The sequence below is a fragment of the Marmota marmota genome, unplaced genomic scaffold, assembly GCF_001458135.2.
Source record: "Marmota marmota marmota unplaced genomic scaffold, marMar, whole genome shotgun sequence".
NCBI classification, from domain to species: domain Eukaryota; kingdom Metazoa; phylum Chordata; class Mammalia; order Rodentia; family Sciuridae; genus Marmota; species Marmota marmota.
In genome coordinates, this window is record NW_026000142.1 from 26,053,761 (window position 1) to 26,072,620 (window position 18,860).

Genomic DNA, 18,860 nt, shown 5'->3' on the forward strand with positions numbered 1-18,860 from the left:
ACACGTTATTTGCATTTTTTTTTGAAAATGTATTTAGCACCAATAAATTTGATTTGATTTAGCACATTTTAAGCTAAAAACACACTAAAAAAGTTTGTATAGATACATGCTTGCAAGTGCATATACTAATAGTGCCTGTGTAGGCAAATCCATATTGTATTGAGCTTTTGTGATTAGACTGTTTTAATGAGAAAAGTTGTTTAATAAGAATAGTTTAGGAGAAAGAATTTGGAAAAATTCTTCATTATGGAAATTTGTGCTACATTTTAAATTTTTTCTATAAAACAATGATCAAAAAATGGTGATGATTAAGGGAGTTTCCAGTGACAGCTTGTTAGTCCACAACTAATTAGTTTTTTGCAGGAGACTTGGCCATACCTTCCCATTTATAGGCATACCATCCCTACCCATTCATAGATATACTACTGCAAAAAGAAAAAAAAAAAAATCTTGTTCTTTCCGTTGGGCCCAAGTCACCTTTAGAACCTGATTGCTCCCTGACCTTCAGGCACTCTGAATGGTGGTTAGAGAGTTAAATACATAGAATAGAAAGTAATCATGTTCCTATACTTTGAAATAAGAAATGGATCTAGGTTTATCCAAAACTGTTGTGTCTATTCCCCTGGCACAAAATGCTGCATACATGTTGATGGCTTTTGAATTCTGTATTTGATCCTTTATCCCTTATTTCATCCAAATTGCAACTGAACCTGAATTGTACCTCAGTGCCCCAGTATCATGCATTGGTATGGTAATGCAAATCATTCCTAAACCTTTCCTATGAGTTTCAGCCTTAAATTTTAAAACTAACCAGTTATTCATTCATCCTTTACTAATTATATACTGTATGGTGTACATGTAGTATATTTTAGTTGTGGTTTTTATTTTACCTAAATGGAGAAATTATCTCCAAAATCTCTTTTCCTCCCCTCCATTTAGCTGGTTAACAATCCTTGTCTGTTTTTCCTCCTAATTTTCTTTTGAACATGTTTCCTTGTTTTCATCTCCATCACCATTGACTTAAGTCCATAGGTTTAATCATCTCTTAGACTACTGAACTAGCTTCCTATCTGATCTTCCTTTGTAGATCATCTTCCTTATAGGCATCAGAATAAACCTTAAAAAATAAATTTGGTCTTATTTTTTCTGCTTACACTTATTTAATGAGTTCTGTTATCTGCAGAACCAGGTCTGCATTCCATAACCTTTCTTGTAAGACCCATCTCATTCTGGCCCAATTTCTGTCACTTCCTTAGTATACCCTACACACAATTTATAATAAGCTCTTCTCTCTGGAAGCATACTGATTTTTTTATTGTTGTTTTTGTATTCTTACAATGTACAGATCTCCTACAATTGTTGAGCTCTTTTTGACTTCATGGTTCACCTCCAAATGCTATTTCACAATGAATCCACATTTTGCCTCCCTATTAACTCATTCCCTTCTCTGCAATCAGATAATTCTGTTTACTCATATTACTAGCATTCAAAGTGTGTCATCATTTTATTATAAGTTTTTTTCCTTCTATCCTGAGTTCTTTGAGGGCATAGACCTGGTCTTTTCATTTTTGTATCTTGTGTACAGTACTATGAACATAAGATTCACTCATTGAATGACTTCCCATTCTGCTAATATGCACTTTAGGTCTTTGTGGCTACTTAATATTTGTGACATTTATGTGCTTAAAAGTTTCAGAGATTAAAGATACTATCTTTAGTCCCTTTATGTATAAAAATGTAGCTGCTTTTTGTTTACCTGAGCATGTTTGAAGACTTAACCTACCTTTCTTCTTTTTGGGGAGCAGGGAGTAAAAATTCATGATGATGATTTTAAGTTGACAATCTTTGACAATTTTTGCCCAACTCTTCCATACTCACCTCTTTTGCCCATACTCACCTCTTATTTTTGTGTATAAAAATGTCAGTTGAACTATTGATAGGTGTCATGAACCATCATCGCATCAGTCGATAACAGATCAAATGTAGTGCTTATTGGATTATATGGAATTTATCCATTGACATTTCATATATTAAGTTCATTTTTTAAAAATAATTTAACATATTTTAGATTGTAAAGCTCCTCCAGGATAAGCAAGATAGGATAGTTCATAAATCAATTGACATGTGTACCAACCTATAAAAATAATGAGCATGTTAAAAATTAATTACAGTTGTAAATTGATTTTCTTTTGTTGGCAGAAAGAACAGTTTATTAGCCCAGGAACAGGTTCACACTGTTTTTACATCAAGCATTTCCAGCTGAAGCTTGTTAGTGACTGCCTCTCAGATTAAGGGGGGAAAAATCCTCACTGTGATACATGAACTCCTATTGTTAAGACATAAATAATCAGCTCATCCCCTACATGGATAAGAACAAAGAACACAATAATACACAGAGCAAAGATTAACTAAGCAAATATTGTACAACTCCATTTAAGATGTAAATCTAAAAAATATTGTGTCTAAAAGGTGATTTTCATTTTTTATTTTTCATTGTGATTGTCTCAGTCATAACAGGAGCTAGGCAAAAGAAGAATGTATATACTTTGTCTTTTGAATCAAATTATTTAAGTTAAGGTAAACTATTTCATAAACTATCAAAATGGTGCTAATATATGAAACCAGGAAAATACAGTTCTTTCTGAATAGCAAGCTTTAGATTTGTAGGGATTTTGTCTGTTTGTTCTTAAACTGAGAACTGAAACAACCAGAATTTTTTGTTTTGTTTTGTTTTTTAGACAAACCCCATAAACTTTAGTTTGTGTTTTCTTTGTTTTTCTTAAATCTAAATTCTGACTTTGAAAAAGAAAATCTACTCCCTAGGCTACTTTTCAGTTTATTAAAATTTCATTCATTCAACTTTGAGCTTAAAAAAATAGACAAGAAAAGCAGCCGTGGAAAACAGTATATCTCCCCTAAAATTAGAACATTATTTGCAAAAGAATATGTCTTTATAGGTTATGGAAGACCAGAAAGGGATTAATAATTTTCCTACAAATTGGTAAATTTACCTTTCTTAAAAATGTTTCCTGTGTTTCAGGAAAGATCTTTTCATGATCACTTCTTAAAAAGATTTTAATGTTTATCATAACTTTTAGTACATTCAGCTGCTGTATATATGATTGATAGTCATGATTTTTTTTGGGTAAATGATCCCTAATTCACAAATTATAATTTTGGGATACCATTTCATTGTTGCCTAATAATTTCAGATTTTAAAAAATCATGCCCCCCCCAAATTAAATTATTTATCTTTTAAAAATTAAGCCTTAAAAACTCTAAGTTTATTTCAAATATACAGTCTAGTTTATGGAAGGTTTCCATGTCACTAGGGTAAATAAATTCTACATTAATATTGTATCCTACTCATCTATTTTGCTCACAGGATTGTTGATTATTACTGTTCGAGGCTATTCTGTATTCATGGGACAGGACATTTGCCTGCATTTGAACATGCTTCTTTGTCTTTATTGCTGGTTTCATTTAAGAATTTTTTCTGTTATATCATCAGTGCCTGCTCTCCTGGGTTTCTAACCTCAAGTGCTCCCTTTTAGTGTGGAATACTGACAAAGAGTTGCATTTTACTTACTTTTCCTTCTTCCATGAGATTTCCCTTATCATATCCCAACAAAGTTCTCTCTTACCTGTGTTCTGCAGTTTCCTGTTTGAAGTAATATAAAGAATGTGGGTTTTGGATTCAGATAGCATTCAATTCTATTCTTAAACGCTGTTAGTTCAGTGACCTTGAGCAATTTACTAACCTTTCTGAGGTTGTTTCTTCATCTGGAAAAAAAAAAAAAAAAGATTTATTTATAGGACCTAATGATGGGGGATTGTGAGGCTTAAAGAAATTAAAAGTGTCTAGCACAATGCCTGCCATAGAACCTAGACAAAATAAATGGATTCCAGTCTTTACACCACTAATTTCCCATATTTGCTAATATTATTAATTAGTTCTTATAGCTCTCTTTTCCCCACTCTTCTAGGTTTGTCCTCTGCTAGACCCTGAGAGGAGTGAATACCAATTTATATGTATGTCATTGTCCAGAATTTTGAGAGACAGTAGGAGAAAAATAAAAGCACATAGACTAATTCTGAGGTCTTTTTTTCATGGTAAAAAAGTCTTGGCAAACCGTTTTCTAATATTCATCAACACTCAAAAGAAGGCATTGTTCTGACTGACCATTCTTAAGTGCTTAAATTTAAAAGTAGTTGTTAGAACTTTAAAATGTTTTCTAGTAAACCTCTAGCATGTCATATATGTTGTATTTTTTACTGGGTCTTTCACATTAAATAATTGTGAAATGTATTTGTTTGTTTGGGGTGCCTGACTAGGAACTCATAATTCCGGTCGACCTTTTATGATGTGTGTTTTCTCATCCGTTAAATGAGGCATTGATTTTCCGGTTTCTGTCTTGATGGGCTAGTCAGAATTTTATTTTGCAGTTATTTTTACATTGGAAAATTTTACTTTTTAGTAAAATTTATAATAGTTCTAATAACACTGAAATAAACAAAAATAGAATTGTAAAAAAATAGAAATAAAAATAATTTAGGAAAATAGAACACTCAGGTTAGGATTTTGATACAATTACAGTTTTGCTATAATCCTCCAATATAAAAAATAATAAGTTTTACTAGCCCCAGGTTTGTGGCAACTAAGAATCTTTATGGGCGCACAGCATGAAATCATTGGATAAGAATCTTCCTTGAGACTGAACTATAAGTCATAACTAATCATGTGCCTATAAGTAGGATAAAATGTAAAATCTATAAACATTTAAAAACCTATCCCAGTTGCATATCAATATTGAAATATTAACTTTCTCTAATATTCCCATTTAAAGGCCTATTTTATCAAATGGCCTTTGAAAAATATTCTGGGTCTGGGGTTGTGGCTCAGTGATAGAACACTTACTAGCACATGTGAGGCACTGGATTTGATCCTCAGTACCACATAGTGAATAAATAAAAGAATTGTGTCCATCTATAACTAAAAATATTTTTGAAAAAACCTTGTAAATATGGGTCATATATTTTATAAGTCAATTTTGGTAGCTTCATAGATACTTAAACATTTTGAAATTTAACTCCAAACCCCCTATGTATTTTGAATACTTTATCATTTTAATTTTTTAATTATACTTTTTTTTTTTTAGATCATTATAGATTCATCTACAGCTGTGAAAAATAGTATGGGCTGTTTCTTCCTGTGTATCCTTTGCTAGTTTCCTCCAGTTTCACAAAACTATAGTAAAATCACAGCCAGGAAATTGACATTAATGCAATTTCCTGATCCTATTCAGATTTTTCTCACTTCTACATAAATTCATTTTTGTTGTTTGATTTTATGATTTTTCTTTTTTTTTTCCCTTTGGTGTTGAGTATTGAACAGAGTCCTTCACTTGCTAAGCATATCCTCTACTATTGAGCTACACTTTCAGCCTTTACATGTTTTCATTTTTATGTATGTCTCTGTGTCTTTGGTTATATGAAATTTTATCTTGTGTGTGGATTTGCAAATCAACCACAATAATCCAGATACTGGCCAGTTCCATCATCACAAGGAGACTTCCTGTTGACCATTGATAACCATACCTCTTCTTCTCCCTCCCTTTTCCCAACCAGAATCATATAACATAACATTTGAGAATTGGCTTTTTATTCAGCATGATTAATTCAGTAGTTTGAGATTTATCCAAATTTTGATCATATCAGTAGTTCTTGTTTATTGCCAAGTAGTGTTCCATGGTATGGATGTATCAAAGTCTGTTTAACCATTAACCCATTGAAGAACATCCGAGTTCTTGGAAGTTTTTCAGCTTTTTCAAATAGAGCTACTATATAAACATTCATGAATGAGTTTTCATGTAATATATAGTTCTCTGGGATAAATGCCTAAGGTTGAAATTTCTGGGTTAGATGGTGATGATTGTATGTTATATTTAGTTTTATAAGTGGTATCAATGTTTTACTACTTTAAGTATGGAAACCTTACTTCCATTTTGTTCCTTTTACTTTTCCACTCTTTATATATCGTTGTCTTGAGTATCAGATGATATTTATAATTTTTAATCATATAATGATTTAGAAAACTCAGAAGAACACATGCTGTTGTGTTTATCAAGATATATGCTATTTCTATTGTTCTTTTTTCCTTCTCATTGTTTTACTACTTCTATATTTTCTTTTTGTTGAAGAACTTCTTTTAGCCATTCTTTAGAGGTAGGTCTGCCAGTGACAAATTCTTTAGTTTTCTCTTGTTTAAGAATGTCTTTATTTCCGTTTTTTTTGCAGATGATAGTTTTACCAGATACAGAATTGCCAGTTCTTTTGGGCAGTACTCTGTTCAATCCAGAATAGAGATGAATCTACCTGGGTAACCTTCTTGTGCTGGGTTGCAGATCAGGAAATGCAGAGCCTGACTCACTTTCTGCTGTTTGGTGATTCCCTATGTTATTCCTCCAGGCCTGGGGTCCCTGAATGGTCCACCATCTCTTTCCACCTTTCAAAGTCCTTCTTTGGTTGCCTCATATTATTTCCAGGGTTTATGGTTGTATTTAGCAGGGAAGGGTAATAAATATGAATCTGTGCTATCCTGTTTGAACTAGAAGTTCTTTAGTTTATGTCTTTTTTCTCTCTCATCTAGCTTCTTTGTTAGTGTTTGATTATAAAATATATTTCAGTGTAATTCAAAACTCAATTGAATGAGAAGCCTTTTAAAATTAGTGCTGAAAAAGATTACGTGATATTGTAGTGCATTGTACTATTAAGAGAGCTTTTTCCCATTAAAGATTAAATCATTCCAAGATGTTAATTTATTGGCTGTAAAATATTCTAATTTATTCTTTCCTTAAACTAGAGACTATATAAATCACTTTCTATATTTGGGAACCTGACAACAGCAACAACTTCTATGTATCTCTTTGCTTTGAGTGATTTGTCATTGAACCTTCAGCAGCTGGATGGGAAAGACCTGCCCTACCTCTAGAATTGGCTAGAATTGGTTATACTAGCCAATGCATACACATTAAACAGAGATTGAGTCTGTGTTCCTTCACTGTCTAGAGACTTCTATCCTATACATACTGACCGTACCAGACTACTTAGATCTCAGTGCTAGTCTGAAGATCTGGGCCCATTATATTGTCATGAACAATTAAAGTTCAAGAAAGTAAATAAGCATTTTCTGTGATTCTGTTTATCTTTGAGTACACATTACCTAGAGTAAGTTCTCAAGAGTTTCATGAATATACAATTGGAAATAAAAATTAAATAATGTGAGGATTAGATAATGGAAAGGAAGGTGAATTTTTTTTTTCTTTATGGTGCTGATGATTGAACCCATGGTCTCATGCATGCTAGGCAAGCACTTGACAAGGATCAGCATCCCCAACCTGAATATTCTTGTGTTTATTCAGGCATAGAAAAAGCTTTACAAAGGCTTCATATGTGTTTTTCCAAAAGTGTTCATTTAGTATAGTTATAAATGAGTATGAGATTCAAAACATTACTCTGAAGTAATCCTTGTTCATTATTTATTCCAATTTACTTTGTAAATATTTTAATAAACTAGGAAAGTATTTTTAAATTGTTGGTGTATTTTCACATTACTTTATATAATATTTGTTCTCCTCAGCTATGTACTTGTATGTTGTTTTTGATTAATTTTTATATGATAAGGTCAAGTAATGAAAACCCCTGAAGTGAGGCTTATATTTTTTTAATGTGAAAACTTGAATTCTAACTTAATTACTTTCTTTAAGTTTAGATTTTAGTATATTATTTTTTCCTAAATTCCCTCTCCTCCCAAAATTGATCAATCATCTTATTAATATCTTGGAGTACTTTTGACTGCTATCTTAAAGTGATACTGTATGCTTTTTTTGCACAATTTATATGATCAGTTTATACATGAAATGCTGATAAAATGAAAGTGACTTCAAGGGACTATTGGTTCCAACATTTTGCTTTTGAATGTTTATTATAACTAATGCAGTAAAAGTCATAAAATAGGGTATCTGAAATATTTCTGAATATTCAAACTTAAGTAGATAAAAGACAGATTTTGTGTTTTTCTGTGAAAATTGTGGAAGAGTTATTTTACTACACAGTTTAGAGAATGTAATTAAATGTGTAAGAATATTTGAATCACAGGAAAGTAGAAGTCATAAGAAATGTAAGGAAATGCCAGTGGCAAAGTAAAAGGTAATTGATGTTTTCTTCTATATTAAAAGAAAAAGTACTAGGGAGACTTGCTGTTAATAATAAAGTGAATTTAGTGTATGATTTTCAAATGACTATTACTAACCTATTATAGCAAATGAATCCCTTTAGAAAGGGTTGAAGTTAATGTAGTTTGCCATAAAGAGACCATGTTAACTCTTTTCTATATATCTTCCCATTCATTACAATTTCAGGGCTCATCATGGATTTCTATCTGTTTCTGATCTGGGAAGGATATAGTTTGTCTCATCTTGGCTTACAGCACTATACAACCCTCCCCCAAGGACCATTTTATTCCTTGTTTGCCCATCATATTATGTCTCATACCTTCATAGTGAAGGTCTGGTCTTAAGGACCTGAATTTTTTCATTATTAAGTGAACCTTCCTTTAAATTTTAGGACACCTTCACTGTTTTTCTTTTTAGTTAATGTAGTTATCCCCCAGTATCAGCAGGGGATTGATTTCAGGATCCCTGTGGATACCAAAATCCTTGGATGCTCAAATCTCTTCTATAAAATGGTGTAATAAATTTGCATATAACTTATGTATCCTGCTGGATACTTTGAATCATATCTAGATTACTTATAATACCTAATACAAATGCTATATATAGATAATTGTTGTCCTGTATTGTTATAAATGATGACAAAAAATGCCTATCACGTTCAGTACAGATATAATTCCCCCCTAAAAAAACATTTTAGGCTTTGCAGGCAAGAGGAAAAATGGAGGATATTATATACATACATGTATGAGAGAAAACGTGTCACACCCCACATCATTTGCCCCTATGAGATATCCCAGATGGTAGGCATGTTTTGTGTTCAGTTGTCATTAGCTGGTGACATTCTAACCAAACAGGGGCAGACACCTTGTGGACAGAAGAGGCAGACAGGGTAGCCACCATGATCACTTTCACTTTCTGTTACAGTGATACCCATGTCCCTGAACAGCCTTTTCCCCTCCCAGAAAATCCAACTGCCTCAACAAATTTCAAAGGATAGCTGGTATTCAGACCACATTCTGCATCCCCTCCCCGCAAATCATCATTATCATCATCATCATCATCATCTAGAAAAACTTGTTAAGTTAGCAATTAAGTAACATTTCCCAAATAGTTTGGGAACTAAGAAAAAATTCAAAATGGAAGTTGGAATTTAGATAGAATATAAAACAATTTCCAGAGTGATAGAGTAAAAACAATAGAATGAGAACATATAATTCAGTACACTAAAAGGCAACCAAGGAATGAGAAGAACATGTAGTAAAGCAGAGAAAAATAGAAATGTTGACATGATAGAAATAAAATTATAGGAAATCATTATACTTAATAAAAACAAATGGAGTATATGGTCCAACTGAAAGATCCACCTGAGACACCCTGCATGCTCTTTGCATGCAAATTGTCTGAAGTTAAGAAAACGGGCTGGGGATATAGGTCAGTAGTAGAACACTTGCCTAGCATGTACAAGGCTCTGGATTCAATCCCCAGTACCTCAATAAATAAACCGTTAAGAAAACATAAAACTTGAAAGTAAAATCATAAGTAGTAACATAGAAAATAGGCATAGCACAGAAAAGAATTCTGATATAGCTATATCAATATGAGGAAGTATACACTGCAATCCAAACACATTACTGAAGAAGAAAAGGATTATATAATAGTGAAAAAGTTTCACTGTTCTACAAGTATAGTAATTTTAGATCTTTATGCACTTAATAACATAGTTGCAAAACTACAATGCAAAATTAACAGGATTACAAGAAGAAAAAGAAACCCCCCCCCCCAATCATAGTGAGAGAATTTACTCCTCCGGTTTGATAGATCAAGTATTTTTTTTTTAAACAGTATATGTAGGATTTGAACAATACAAATAACAAGCTTGATCTAATAGACGTGTAGAATAGAGCACCCAGCAGCTGTAAAACATACTTTTTTCAACACCTAGAGCATTTCTAAAAACTGTTTCAAGGTATAACCTGATGGGTGATATTGAATTAGAAATTAAAGCCAACATTTTTAATGCAGAGCTCCACATTTTGATATATTAATACGAACTATTTTTTTAAAATATTGCTTCATATTTGCTAACTGTAGTATTTTCTATGTAAAATGCTGATGTCTACCATCTGTTTGCCCTTTGTTAATAAATAATGACAGCTAACTAAATACTAAATAACTAAATTAAAATCATAATAGGAAATGTAGTGGAATTCATAAAAGTGTAGTATAGTAGTAGGAAGAGCATGGATTTTAGGTTTTTCTTTCTTAACTACCCACTAATTCTAGAATCTGGGAGAGTTACGTAATATCTCTTAGAGTCCTGTATAAAATGAGTATAATAATATCTCCTTGGTAGGTTCATGAAGACTAAATGAGATTATGTATATATGTTACTTAAAACCAAGCAAAGCACTATTGCTGTTATTGTTTTTCTTATTCACAGAATATTATTATCTGCAAAGCATTATACACAAATTATGGCTCAGCGGTAGAGTGTTTGCCTATCATGTAAGAAGCCCTGGGTTTAATCCTCAGTACTGCAAGGAAGGAAAAAAATAGTCACAAATTGAGCATTTGAATTCCCAGAAAGTTATTTAAACTTTTATCTCTTGCCAGTCATGGTGGTGTATATCTGTAATCCCAGCTACTCTGGAGACCAAGGCAAGAGAATTGCAAGTTCAAGGCCAATCTGGGCAACTTAGCCAGACCACATCTCAAAATACTAAAAGGAGGGCTGGGGTTGTGACTCAGTGATAGAGTGCTCGCCTGGAATGCAAGAGGCACTGGGTTTGATCCTCAGTACCGCATAAAAATAAAATAAAGATATTGTGACCACCTAAAACTAAAAAATAAATTTAAAAAATACTAAAAGGATTGGGGATACAGCTCAGTGATAAAGCATCCCTGGATTTAATCCCCAGTATCTAAATGATTGAATAAATAAAACTCTTTTATGTTGTCCTAAAGCAGTTACACGTTACCAAGTCTCCAGATTTTGTCGTCATTTCTGATTGTTTGTTTCTGCTGGCTTATAAGAGACAAAAATAAGATTGGGCTGTTCCGAGTTTCAGCTCTTGGATTAACTTATTTTCTTAGATTTCAGAGCACTTATAAATGTGAGGTTATTTCATACTTGATTTTGACCTATCAAAATACACTTTGGTTTTTGCCATTATTAATCATTCTAGTGTTTCCCTGACTGCCTGATTAGTAGCAAGTTATAAAGTAAGACTAAGCCTAAGTCAGAAGGATGCATTTATCTCTCTTCTAACCAACTACAAAACTCTGAAGAAAAAAAACCAAAAATCCCCATTTTAATTGATTACCAAGTTAGTATACATTTGATATTCTGTATTTAGATAGAAACTCCATAAAATGCTTATTATTTAGAGAAGGAATGTGGGTAGCTTATTTGTAACTTTTAAAGATTTATGTCTGAGTCATTAATGAAGCAAAACTGTGTTTAATGGAATCCTTAAGGGGTGACTGTTAGTTTGAATCAGAGGTTAAATTATGACTTTTTTTTTAAACAATGCTTGGTATAAAACTAGGATTTTAAACATATATACAAGTTTGTGCGTACAAATTTCAAAGTAGTCATATATTTTTTGCAGATATTTTTGTGGGCTCAGTTATGTCTTTATCAAAGGTACCATAAACTGTTTTAGAAAATGATATCATGTAATCTCATTAAATCAGTTTCTCATAAAAAAAATTCTCTTTTGTTTTTAGATAACTTCTCTAGTGACCCTTCAGCTGTTAACCCTGGTTAGCCATGATGATCAGCTTGAAGGACCAAAATACAAATGCACAGTTTCGTTAGACTTCATCAGAGCTGTAGCAAGGTAAGAGTAGAATGATCATTAATATAAAATATCTTGGATTATATAAATGATATATTAAATATAAAAGTTAATGTTCTTTCTAATATAATATCATTAGTCATTTAAACAAGAAAAGATCATTTAAGTTCCAATAATGAACAAGCTTTACTGTAGAATGGTAGCTCTCTTTAAACTTACCAATGACATAAATTTAGGAGCAGTAGCTAATATGTTAGATGGCAAAAGTCAAGGTTCTGAAAGACCTTAGCCTGGAATAATGGTCATAGCAAGGTGAGATTTAATGGATTGTTAGCTATAAAAATCCTGACTTAGATAACACTAATAACAATATAGTGTATTTTTCCAAAGATATAATTCTTTGTTGCCAAAGACACATCAAATCTGGTGTGTTGGGCTGCCTTTAGAGTTTTAAGAGGAGCATTGACAAATGGGTACATGTTGAAGAGACATGAGGATGAGAGTGGTAAATTGAGGAACTGTTGGATCTCCCTGACTAAAGTATGAGGCATAAGAGGAAAGCCTTAGGAAGGACATGTTAATTGTCTCAAGCATTTCCAAGTCTGTCATTTGCAAAATGGGTCATCCGAGTAATTCTAGAGCATTAGAAGTTTAGGGAGGAAAGTGTTTGTGAAAATGAGAGTTGTCTAAAAACATAACGAGTTTCCTCACTGTAATGGCCATTTATGTAAATGTAATTTCATCCCTTGGTCACAGTTGGATAATGATCTGTCAGGACTACAGTAGAAGAGGTATTGTATATGTAGACTAGGAGGTTGAACATGACAATCCATAAAACAGTGTTCCCAATCTTTTTGGATCAATAGTTAGATTCCAGTGTCACTTTTAAATTAATCATCAAAGTATTTACATGTATTCAAAATTTAAAATATGTAGGCTTGAGTCATTATTTATCAAGCCTAAAAACAGTGCTCCACCTGGGTCTGGATTTGTGGAGTTCTTCCAGTGAATTTTACAACCTATTGAGGTTCTGAAATCCACCAGTTGGCTACGTCCCTTCTGAATTAAAAGTTTTGTGATACTGCCAGTACAGCTTGCATGCCTATAATCCCAGCTACTTGGGAAACCCTGCCTCAAAATAAAAAAATAAATGGGGCTGTAGATGTGGCTCAGTGATAGAGGTCTCCTGTGTGTAACTTCTAGTACTGAAGAAAAAAATATTTCTGTGATATAGTTATTTGCCACATTTTGATGGAATATAAACCCTAAAACATGAAGTAAGGACTTTAGTGTTCTGAGAAGACTTTTACAGAGAAGATTAAGCAGAAATTTCTTTTGGATGTTATTGAAATCTCTATATCTAAGAGCTTCTACTAAAGACATAACTTTGGAATAGCACATCTTTATTTCAGAGAAAAGGTTTGTGGGTCCTTATCATAGAGAATATACTTGAAACAAACTGAATATATGTTATTTAATCATAGCATCACAGTGATTTTAAACCACATCCAGAGATTTGCACTTTTCGTTTGCCACCTCAGGAAGGAGCAGGAACCATAGGCCTGCTATTTTGCCATGGAAGTCTGTAACTTCTTTTCTTACTTGTATTTTCTTTTTTTTTTTTCCCAACTTCCCATGGGCAGTATCCAAAGTGTAAGCACCTCCTTCATTCCACATCTACCCTCTTTCACTCTCACATCCTCATAACATTTTGCATTTTCCTGCTGATTTAGCCTCCCATTCTTTTCCTGTCTTCCATATCCTTACCTTTTCTTATTTTCTTCCTTATTGCCTTAACTAAAACCTGATTCTTTCCTGAGGATACTACTTCCCCTTGAATTATCCCTTGTGGCTGGCTGCTCTTTATTTTCCCAAACCCCAGTCCTTCAAGCTTGAAGGTTACTTCAGTGACATTCTTCCTTCTTGTTGCCACTTCCAGAATGTTACTGCCTTCAACTTCTTTAAGACTTTCGGTCTGTTTCTAGTGCATTATTGTCGTTGTGATTATCTTCTACCAACCTCCCAGCTATTTCAGCTTATGTATTGAAGAATAAAGCATGTGGTTCACAGACTTCTTTTCTGCTATAAGATTCTTGACTCTTCAAATGAGAAGTCCTAACATCTGTATTTACTCTATTCAGCCTCCACTGTTTAATAAAGAAAAAAAAATTGAAACCTTTAGTTGAGAATTCCGTGAATTACTAGTGAGATGCCCCACCTTCCCGCTTCTCTTTCCTTTTTTCTCTCTAACATGAATTTTTCCACCCGTGCTCAGAATTCCATATGCCCCATTTCTCCAGAACCTCTGTTCATCCTCAGGCTGTTTTTACTTGCAGTAGCACCTAACACTGTTGACCACTCTTTTTAATAAAGCTCTCTTCTCTTATGTTTCACAATTCCACAGTATTGTGTTTTCCTCTTTATTCTTTTACTGTTTTTCCTAAGATTCGTCTATTTGCCAGTTTACCCGCTCCACCTGACCTTTAAATAGAACTGTTCCTTGAAGCTTGAGCCTGAGCACTTTTCTCATGTAGTACTCTTTCCCTAGGCAATTTTAGCAACACCCATGACTTCAACCACCTATATATTAGTAACTCCCCTATTGTTAAAGGCTAGACCTCTTTTATAAAATATTTTACCTTTATTGGATATTTCCCAGGTCTATTAATACATTAAAAAAACATGTACGTAGAAATTCTAACCTCTGCTTCCACTACCAACAAAAAAAGAAAGATCCAGCTATTCTTTAGTGCTCCCTTAACCTGTGATCAGCACTGCAGTCCACCATGTTACACAGGCCTGAAACTTGGGAATCATCTTGACATTTCTTCCTCCCGTATATCTCACATTCATTCACTTTTTATCATTTGTACTTTGCCACTCTAGACAAAGCCATCATCATCTGTTCTCTGGTAACTTCCTAATTAATCTGCTATCTACTTTATTGTCGACATGATAACCAGAATGATCTTATAAAAATGTAATGTCGTTTTCCTTTTTAAAAATTTTCTGTAGTTTCCCATACATAGCTCTTGGAATAAAAACCAGAATTTTTAAAATAGCCTGTAAGACTCAAACACTGTGGCCCTTGTCCCTGCCATAGCCCTTGTGCCTGCCATATCTGACATATGCTTTCTCCTTTTGGTATCTGCAATTTAACCACTTTGCCTTTTTTTAGTTTTTCATATTCACCATTCTTCTTCCCATTCTTGCATATGCACATTTTCCAACTTCTCCTCTCCTTCATCTGGCTAACTGCTACATAACCTTTAGATTTCAGTTTAAATGTGTTTCTTAAAGAAACCTTCTGAAACATATGACCATTCCTTTCCCAACCCAGACACACCCAATTAGGAAGGTCCCATTTGTTTTAATTAAATAAATAATTGAATAACTAGAATTGATCTTTATTTCTGTAAAATAAGTCCATGAAACTCAGAGCATAGACTGTATTTGTGTCTCTCACTGCCTTATGCTCAAACCTAATACAATGCTTTAAACTTAATAAGTGCTAAATAGATAATTATTGCATGTTTTCCTCTACTTACCTGTAACAGTAAAACTTCAGATGGAAGGAAATCATGTGGGCCTGTTTGGGGGGAGGGGCAGCAGGAAGAAACTAAAGAAATAGTCACATTCCAAATTGAGGTTTTATGGAGAATCAAGGGTAGGTATCAAAGAAGAGGTAGGTAAGCCTACTTTCAGACATCTGTGGCAGAAAACAGATTTTTAGGCCTCAAGATACAACCTAAATGTCTAAAATAAGGGAATCAGTCAGTAATTTTTTACATAGCCTTAAGGAAAAAAGAGAGAGAGACTATATAATTACTGAAAATTCTACTTCTGAAGGATAAAAACAAAGGAAAGTTTTCCTGATATGAGCTTGAGTAGATAATATAGTGTGTGTGTGTGTGTGTGTGTGTGTGTGTGTGTGTATATTTGTATATACAAGAAAACTAGGAAAACCTAAGGGAAGAGACTAGTAATCAAAAGTCAGTTGCTGCCAAGATGGAATGATAAAGCAGTCATTTGTAACTTTAGCAGGAACACTAATGTGGTAGAAGTCAAATTATAGTACATTTAAATAGTATTTATGAAAAAAGTAAATGCAGCAAGTACATATAATGCTTTTTCATTTCTTAATTCATTTAACTTTTATAGTGTTGCCCATTTTAAACTCAACACTGTGCTAGTCTTTGGGAAGATACACCAACAAGTATAGCTATATCCTGTCCTCATTAGCCTATATTCTAGGACTTTCTTCTTCTTCTTTTTTTTTTTTAAAGATTTGAGCATATTTAAATGTTGGTAGGGCAAACCATAGTGGCAGAGAATTAATGTTACAAAGCAGAAAAAGATTAATTTAATTCACAAAGTCTTTAAAATGTTATCTAACTATGTGATTTGGAACATGAGTTGAAAGAGTCCTGAATGAGATAGAGGAATCCTCTTGCATTTTAACAAGAAGAAAAGGTAGGTGTGGATGGAGCTGAGTTTGAAGGTTTGGTAGCAAATGTTGAAGTTCTATTCTGATGGCTTCTATTTTCTCTGACATAGAGGCAAAATTATGACTAAAGGCAGAAGTAGTAGCAGTTTGAGAGAAATATGTAGTATTTGAAATAGCCACCATGGGGAATGGAAGAAAATGCTGACAAGGAAAGTAGCTTGCTGGGAGGGTTGAAGTTCTTGACCTTGAATTTACAGTGGCACCAATCTGTGAGACTTGTGATCTTTTCCAACAGCATTCCATATGCTAGATGCTAGGACAGCAAAGAATTGTAATTGAAATCACATGGTATTGGGGTTTTGCCAGGTGAGTTCAGTGGATGTTAGCACGTGAACACTTGAAGTGATGAAGTATGGAGTCTAAGTTGAACAGGAAGGAAGTAAATCAGTCAGGGGCTGATAGTTCAATGACTGGCACACATTCAGTATTTAGAGGTCAGGAAAAGTGAAGGAGTTTGTGACCTGATTTTCCTAAGGTGTTACAGAGATCTTAAATGGAACAAAATGGGGTTTGGGGTAGAATGTCTGAATTTGTTTTTAGAGAAAGAACATTTCTGACTGTAATAATGAGAGTAGAAAAAGTCAGAGGAGATGAGAAAGACAAATGTGCAATAAAGTTGCTAAGCTGCTGCAGGTCTCAGGATGGATAGAAAAACTGAACTGGATGCTAGTTGTTCACTGACTAAGCAATAATGGCAAGGTGGTAGTAGGTGGTGCATGGTATGGTCTGGATCTGAGAGGAGCAAGGGTTTTTGCACAAGGATACCATTCCTATTTTACAGAACTATTTGGGTTACAATAGAAAATTGAATCTTCGTTTGAAAGTTCTTCAGGGAGAGCAAAGTTTCATTTAAGCCCCCAAAGGGGGAAATAATTCATTGAAGAGGATATGGACAACTTTGTTGACCAGTGAACCATGGGAAAGTGTGAATACAGCAGCAGTAGGAATCTGATTCCAGAAAATGAACATGATATGGAAACAGAATATGGGAGATGACAGATGACTGAAAAGCTTATTAAATATTATCCTTGGAATGTTCTCAATGTGGATGGAAGTTACAAGTTTACAATTGTTTTTCCTCTGCAGTCAATGGGAAGACACAACAAGATAACTGAAGGTTGCAATTTAATGTTGTAGTATTGTAAGTCATCAGAAGAAACAAATTTTTTAAAAAGAACCTAAACTCAAATTGCCCATAAATGTAAAAGGAGGGCTGCAATTGTGGTTCAGTTGCAGAGCACTTGCCTAGCATGCATGAGGCACTGAGTTCAATCCTCATAAAAATAAATAAAATAAAGGTTGTTTCCATCTCCAACTAAAAAAAAAAATTTTTTTTTTTTAAAAAAAGGAAATAAAATAGTGTCCCTATGGGGAAAAAAGTATTTCAATACAGGGTAAAATAATTGAACAAATGAAATAAAAAGATATAGACAAAATTAAATTCTTAAGTGTATTTTATATAATGAACTTATCACTCCAAATTCTGATTTAAGAATTTCTCCTCATAAATTGCCACTAACTTTTTTGTGTTTATCCTATTTCTTTCTAGCTGCTTACTTTAAATAACAGTTGATTTGTGTTCCATTGGAGATGGAATATCCTGTACTATGTTGTAATCCAAAATCTTAAAATGGTATTTATATGAATCTAATACACATCTGAACACAAGAAAAACCAGAGAAAGTAAATGCAAATGTATACACTTTTTAATAAGCTAAAACTTTTTAAAAAGTTTTTAAAAAGATTTAAAGTGGATTAGCACAAAGTTATCTTTGTTATGTGTGGTAATTTTTGATGCTGCCTTGTGTTTTTCCTATCAGATTCTGATTTTTTTTAGAAAAGTATATGTATGTGGTTATCAATTGGCAAGTCACTTGTTTATATTGAGGGCAGCAGGAATGATGGAGAGTGTTGTTATAAAAGAACAATCTTACATATTTGCTTCCTGATTCATTTAGTTGTTTACAAGTCTAAAAATTATACTGTTCAATTTGAGGACTTCATAGTAACAAAGCAACTTGAGAACTTCACAGTAACAAAGCAAAGAAATAGAATGTAGTAAAGTTTTTATAAATAAATACATTTAAGTTTCTTACAGTTTAAAATCAGTCCTTTTATTAAAGAAAACTGTATTGCATAAATTATGCTATAGTAACACAAATAGATTACTAAAAAAATTAAGGAATCCTATCATAAATGAATTTTGGAGTATTTTCATTTGTTTATGCCCTCTTCTAGTACAGTCCAGTCCATTGGACAAACATTTCTCTATAGCTATCACAACATAGTTTCAATTCTTTGTTCTCCTTTTCACCTTAA

General features: G+C 33.2%; 1 protein-coding gene across 2 annotated transcripts in view; it reads left to right on the forward strand.

Annotated features, from left to right (window-relative positions):
• The window catches only part of Orc5 (origin recognition complex subunit 5), a 103,634-nt gene that overhangs the window by 44,273 nt on the left and 40,501 nt on the right, over nucleotides 1-18,860 (forward strand). For both annotated transcript variants that reach the window (XM_048786171.1, XM_015488374.2), the window contains exon 13: nucleotides 11,964-12,076. In XM_048786171.1, the coding sequence (XP_048642128.1) occupies nucleotides 11,964-12,076 (113 nt within the window). The remainder of the gene's footprint in view (nucleotides 1-11,963; nucleotides 12,077-18,860) is intronic.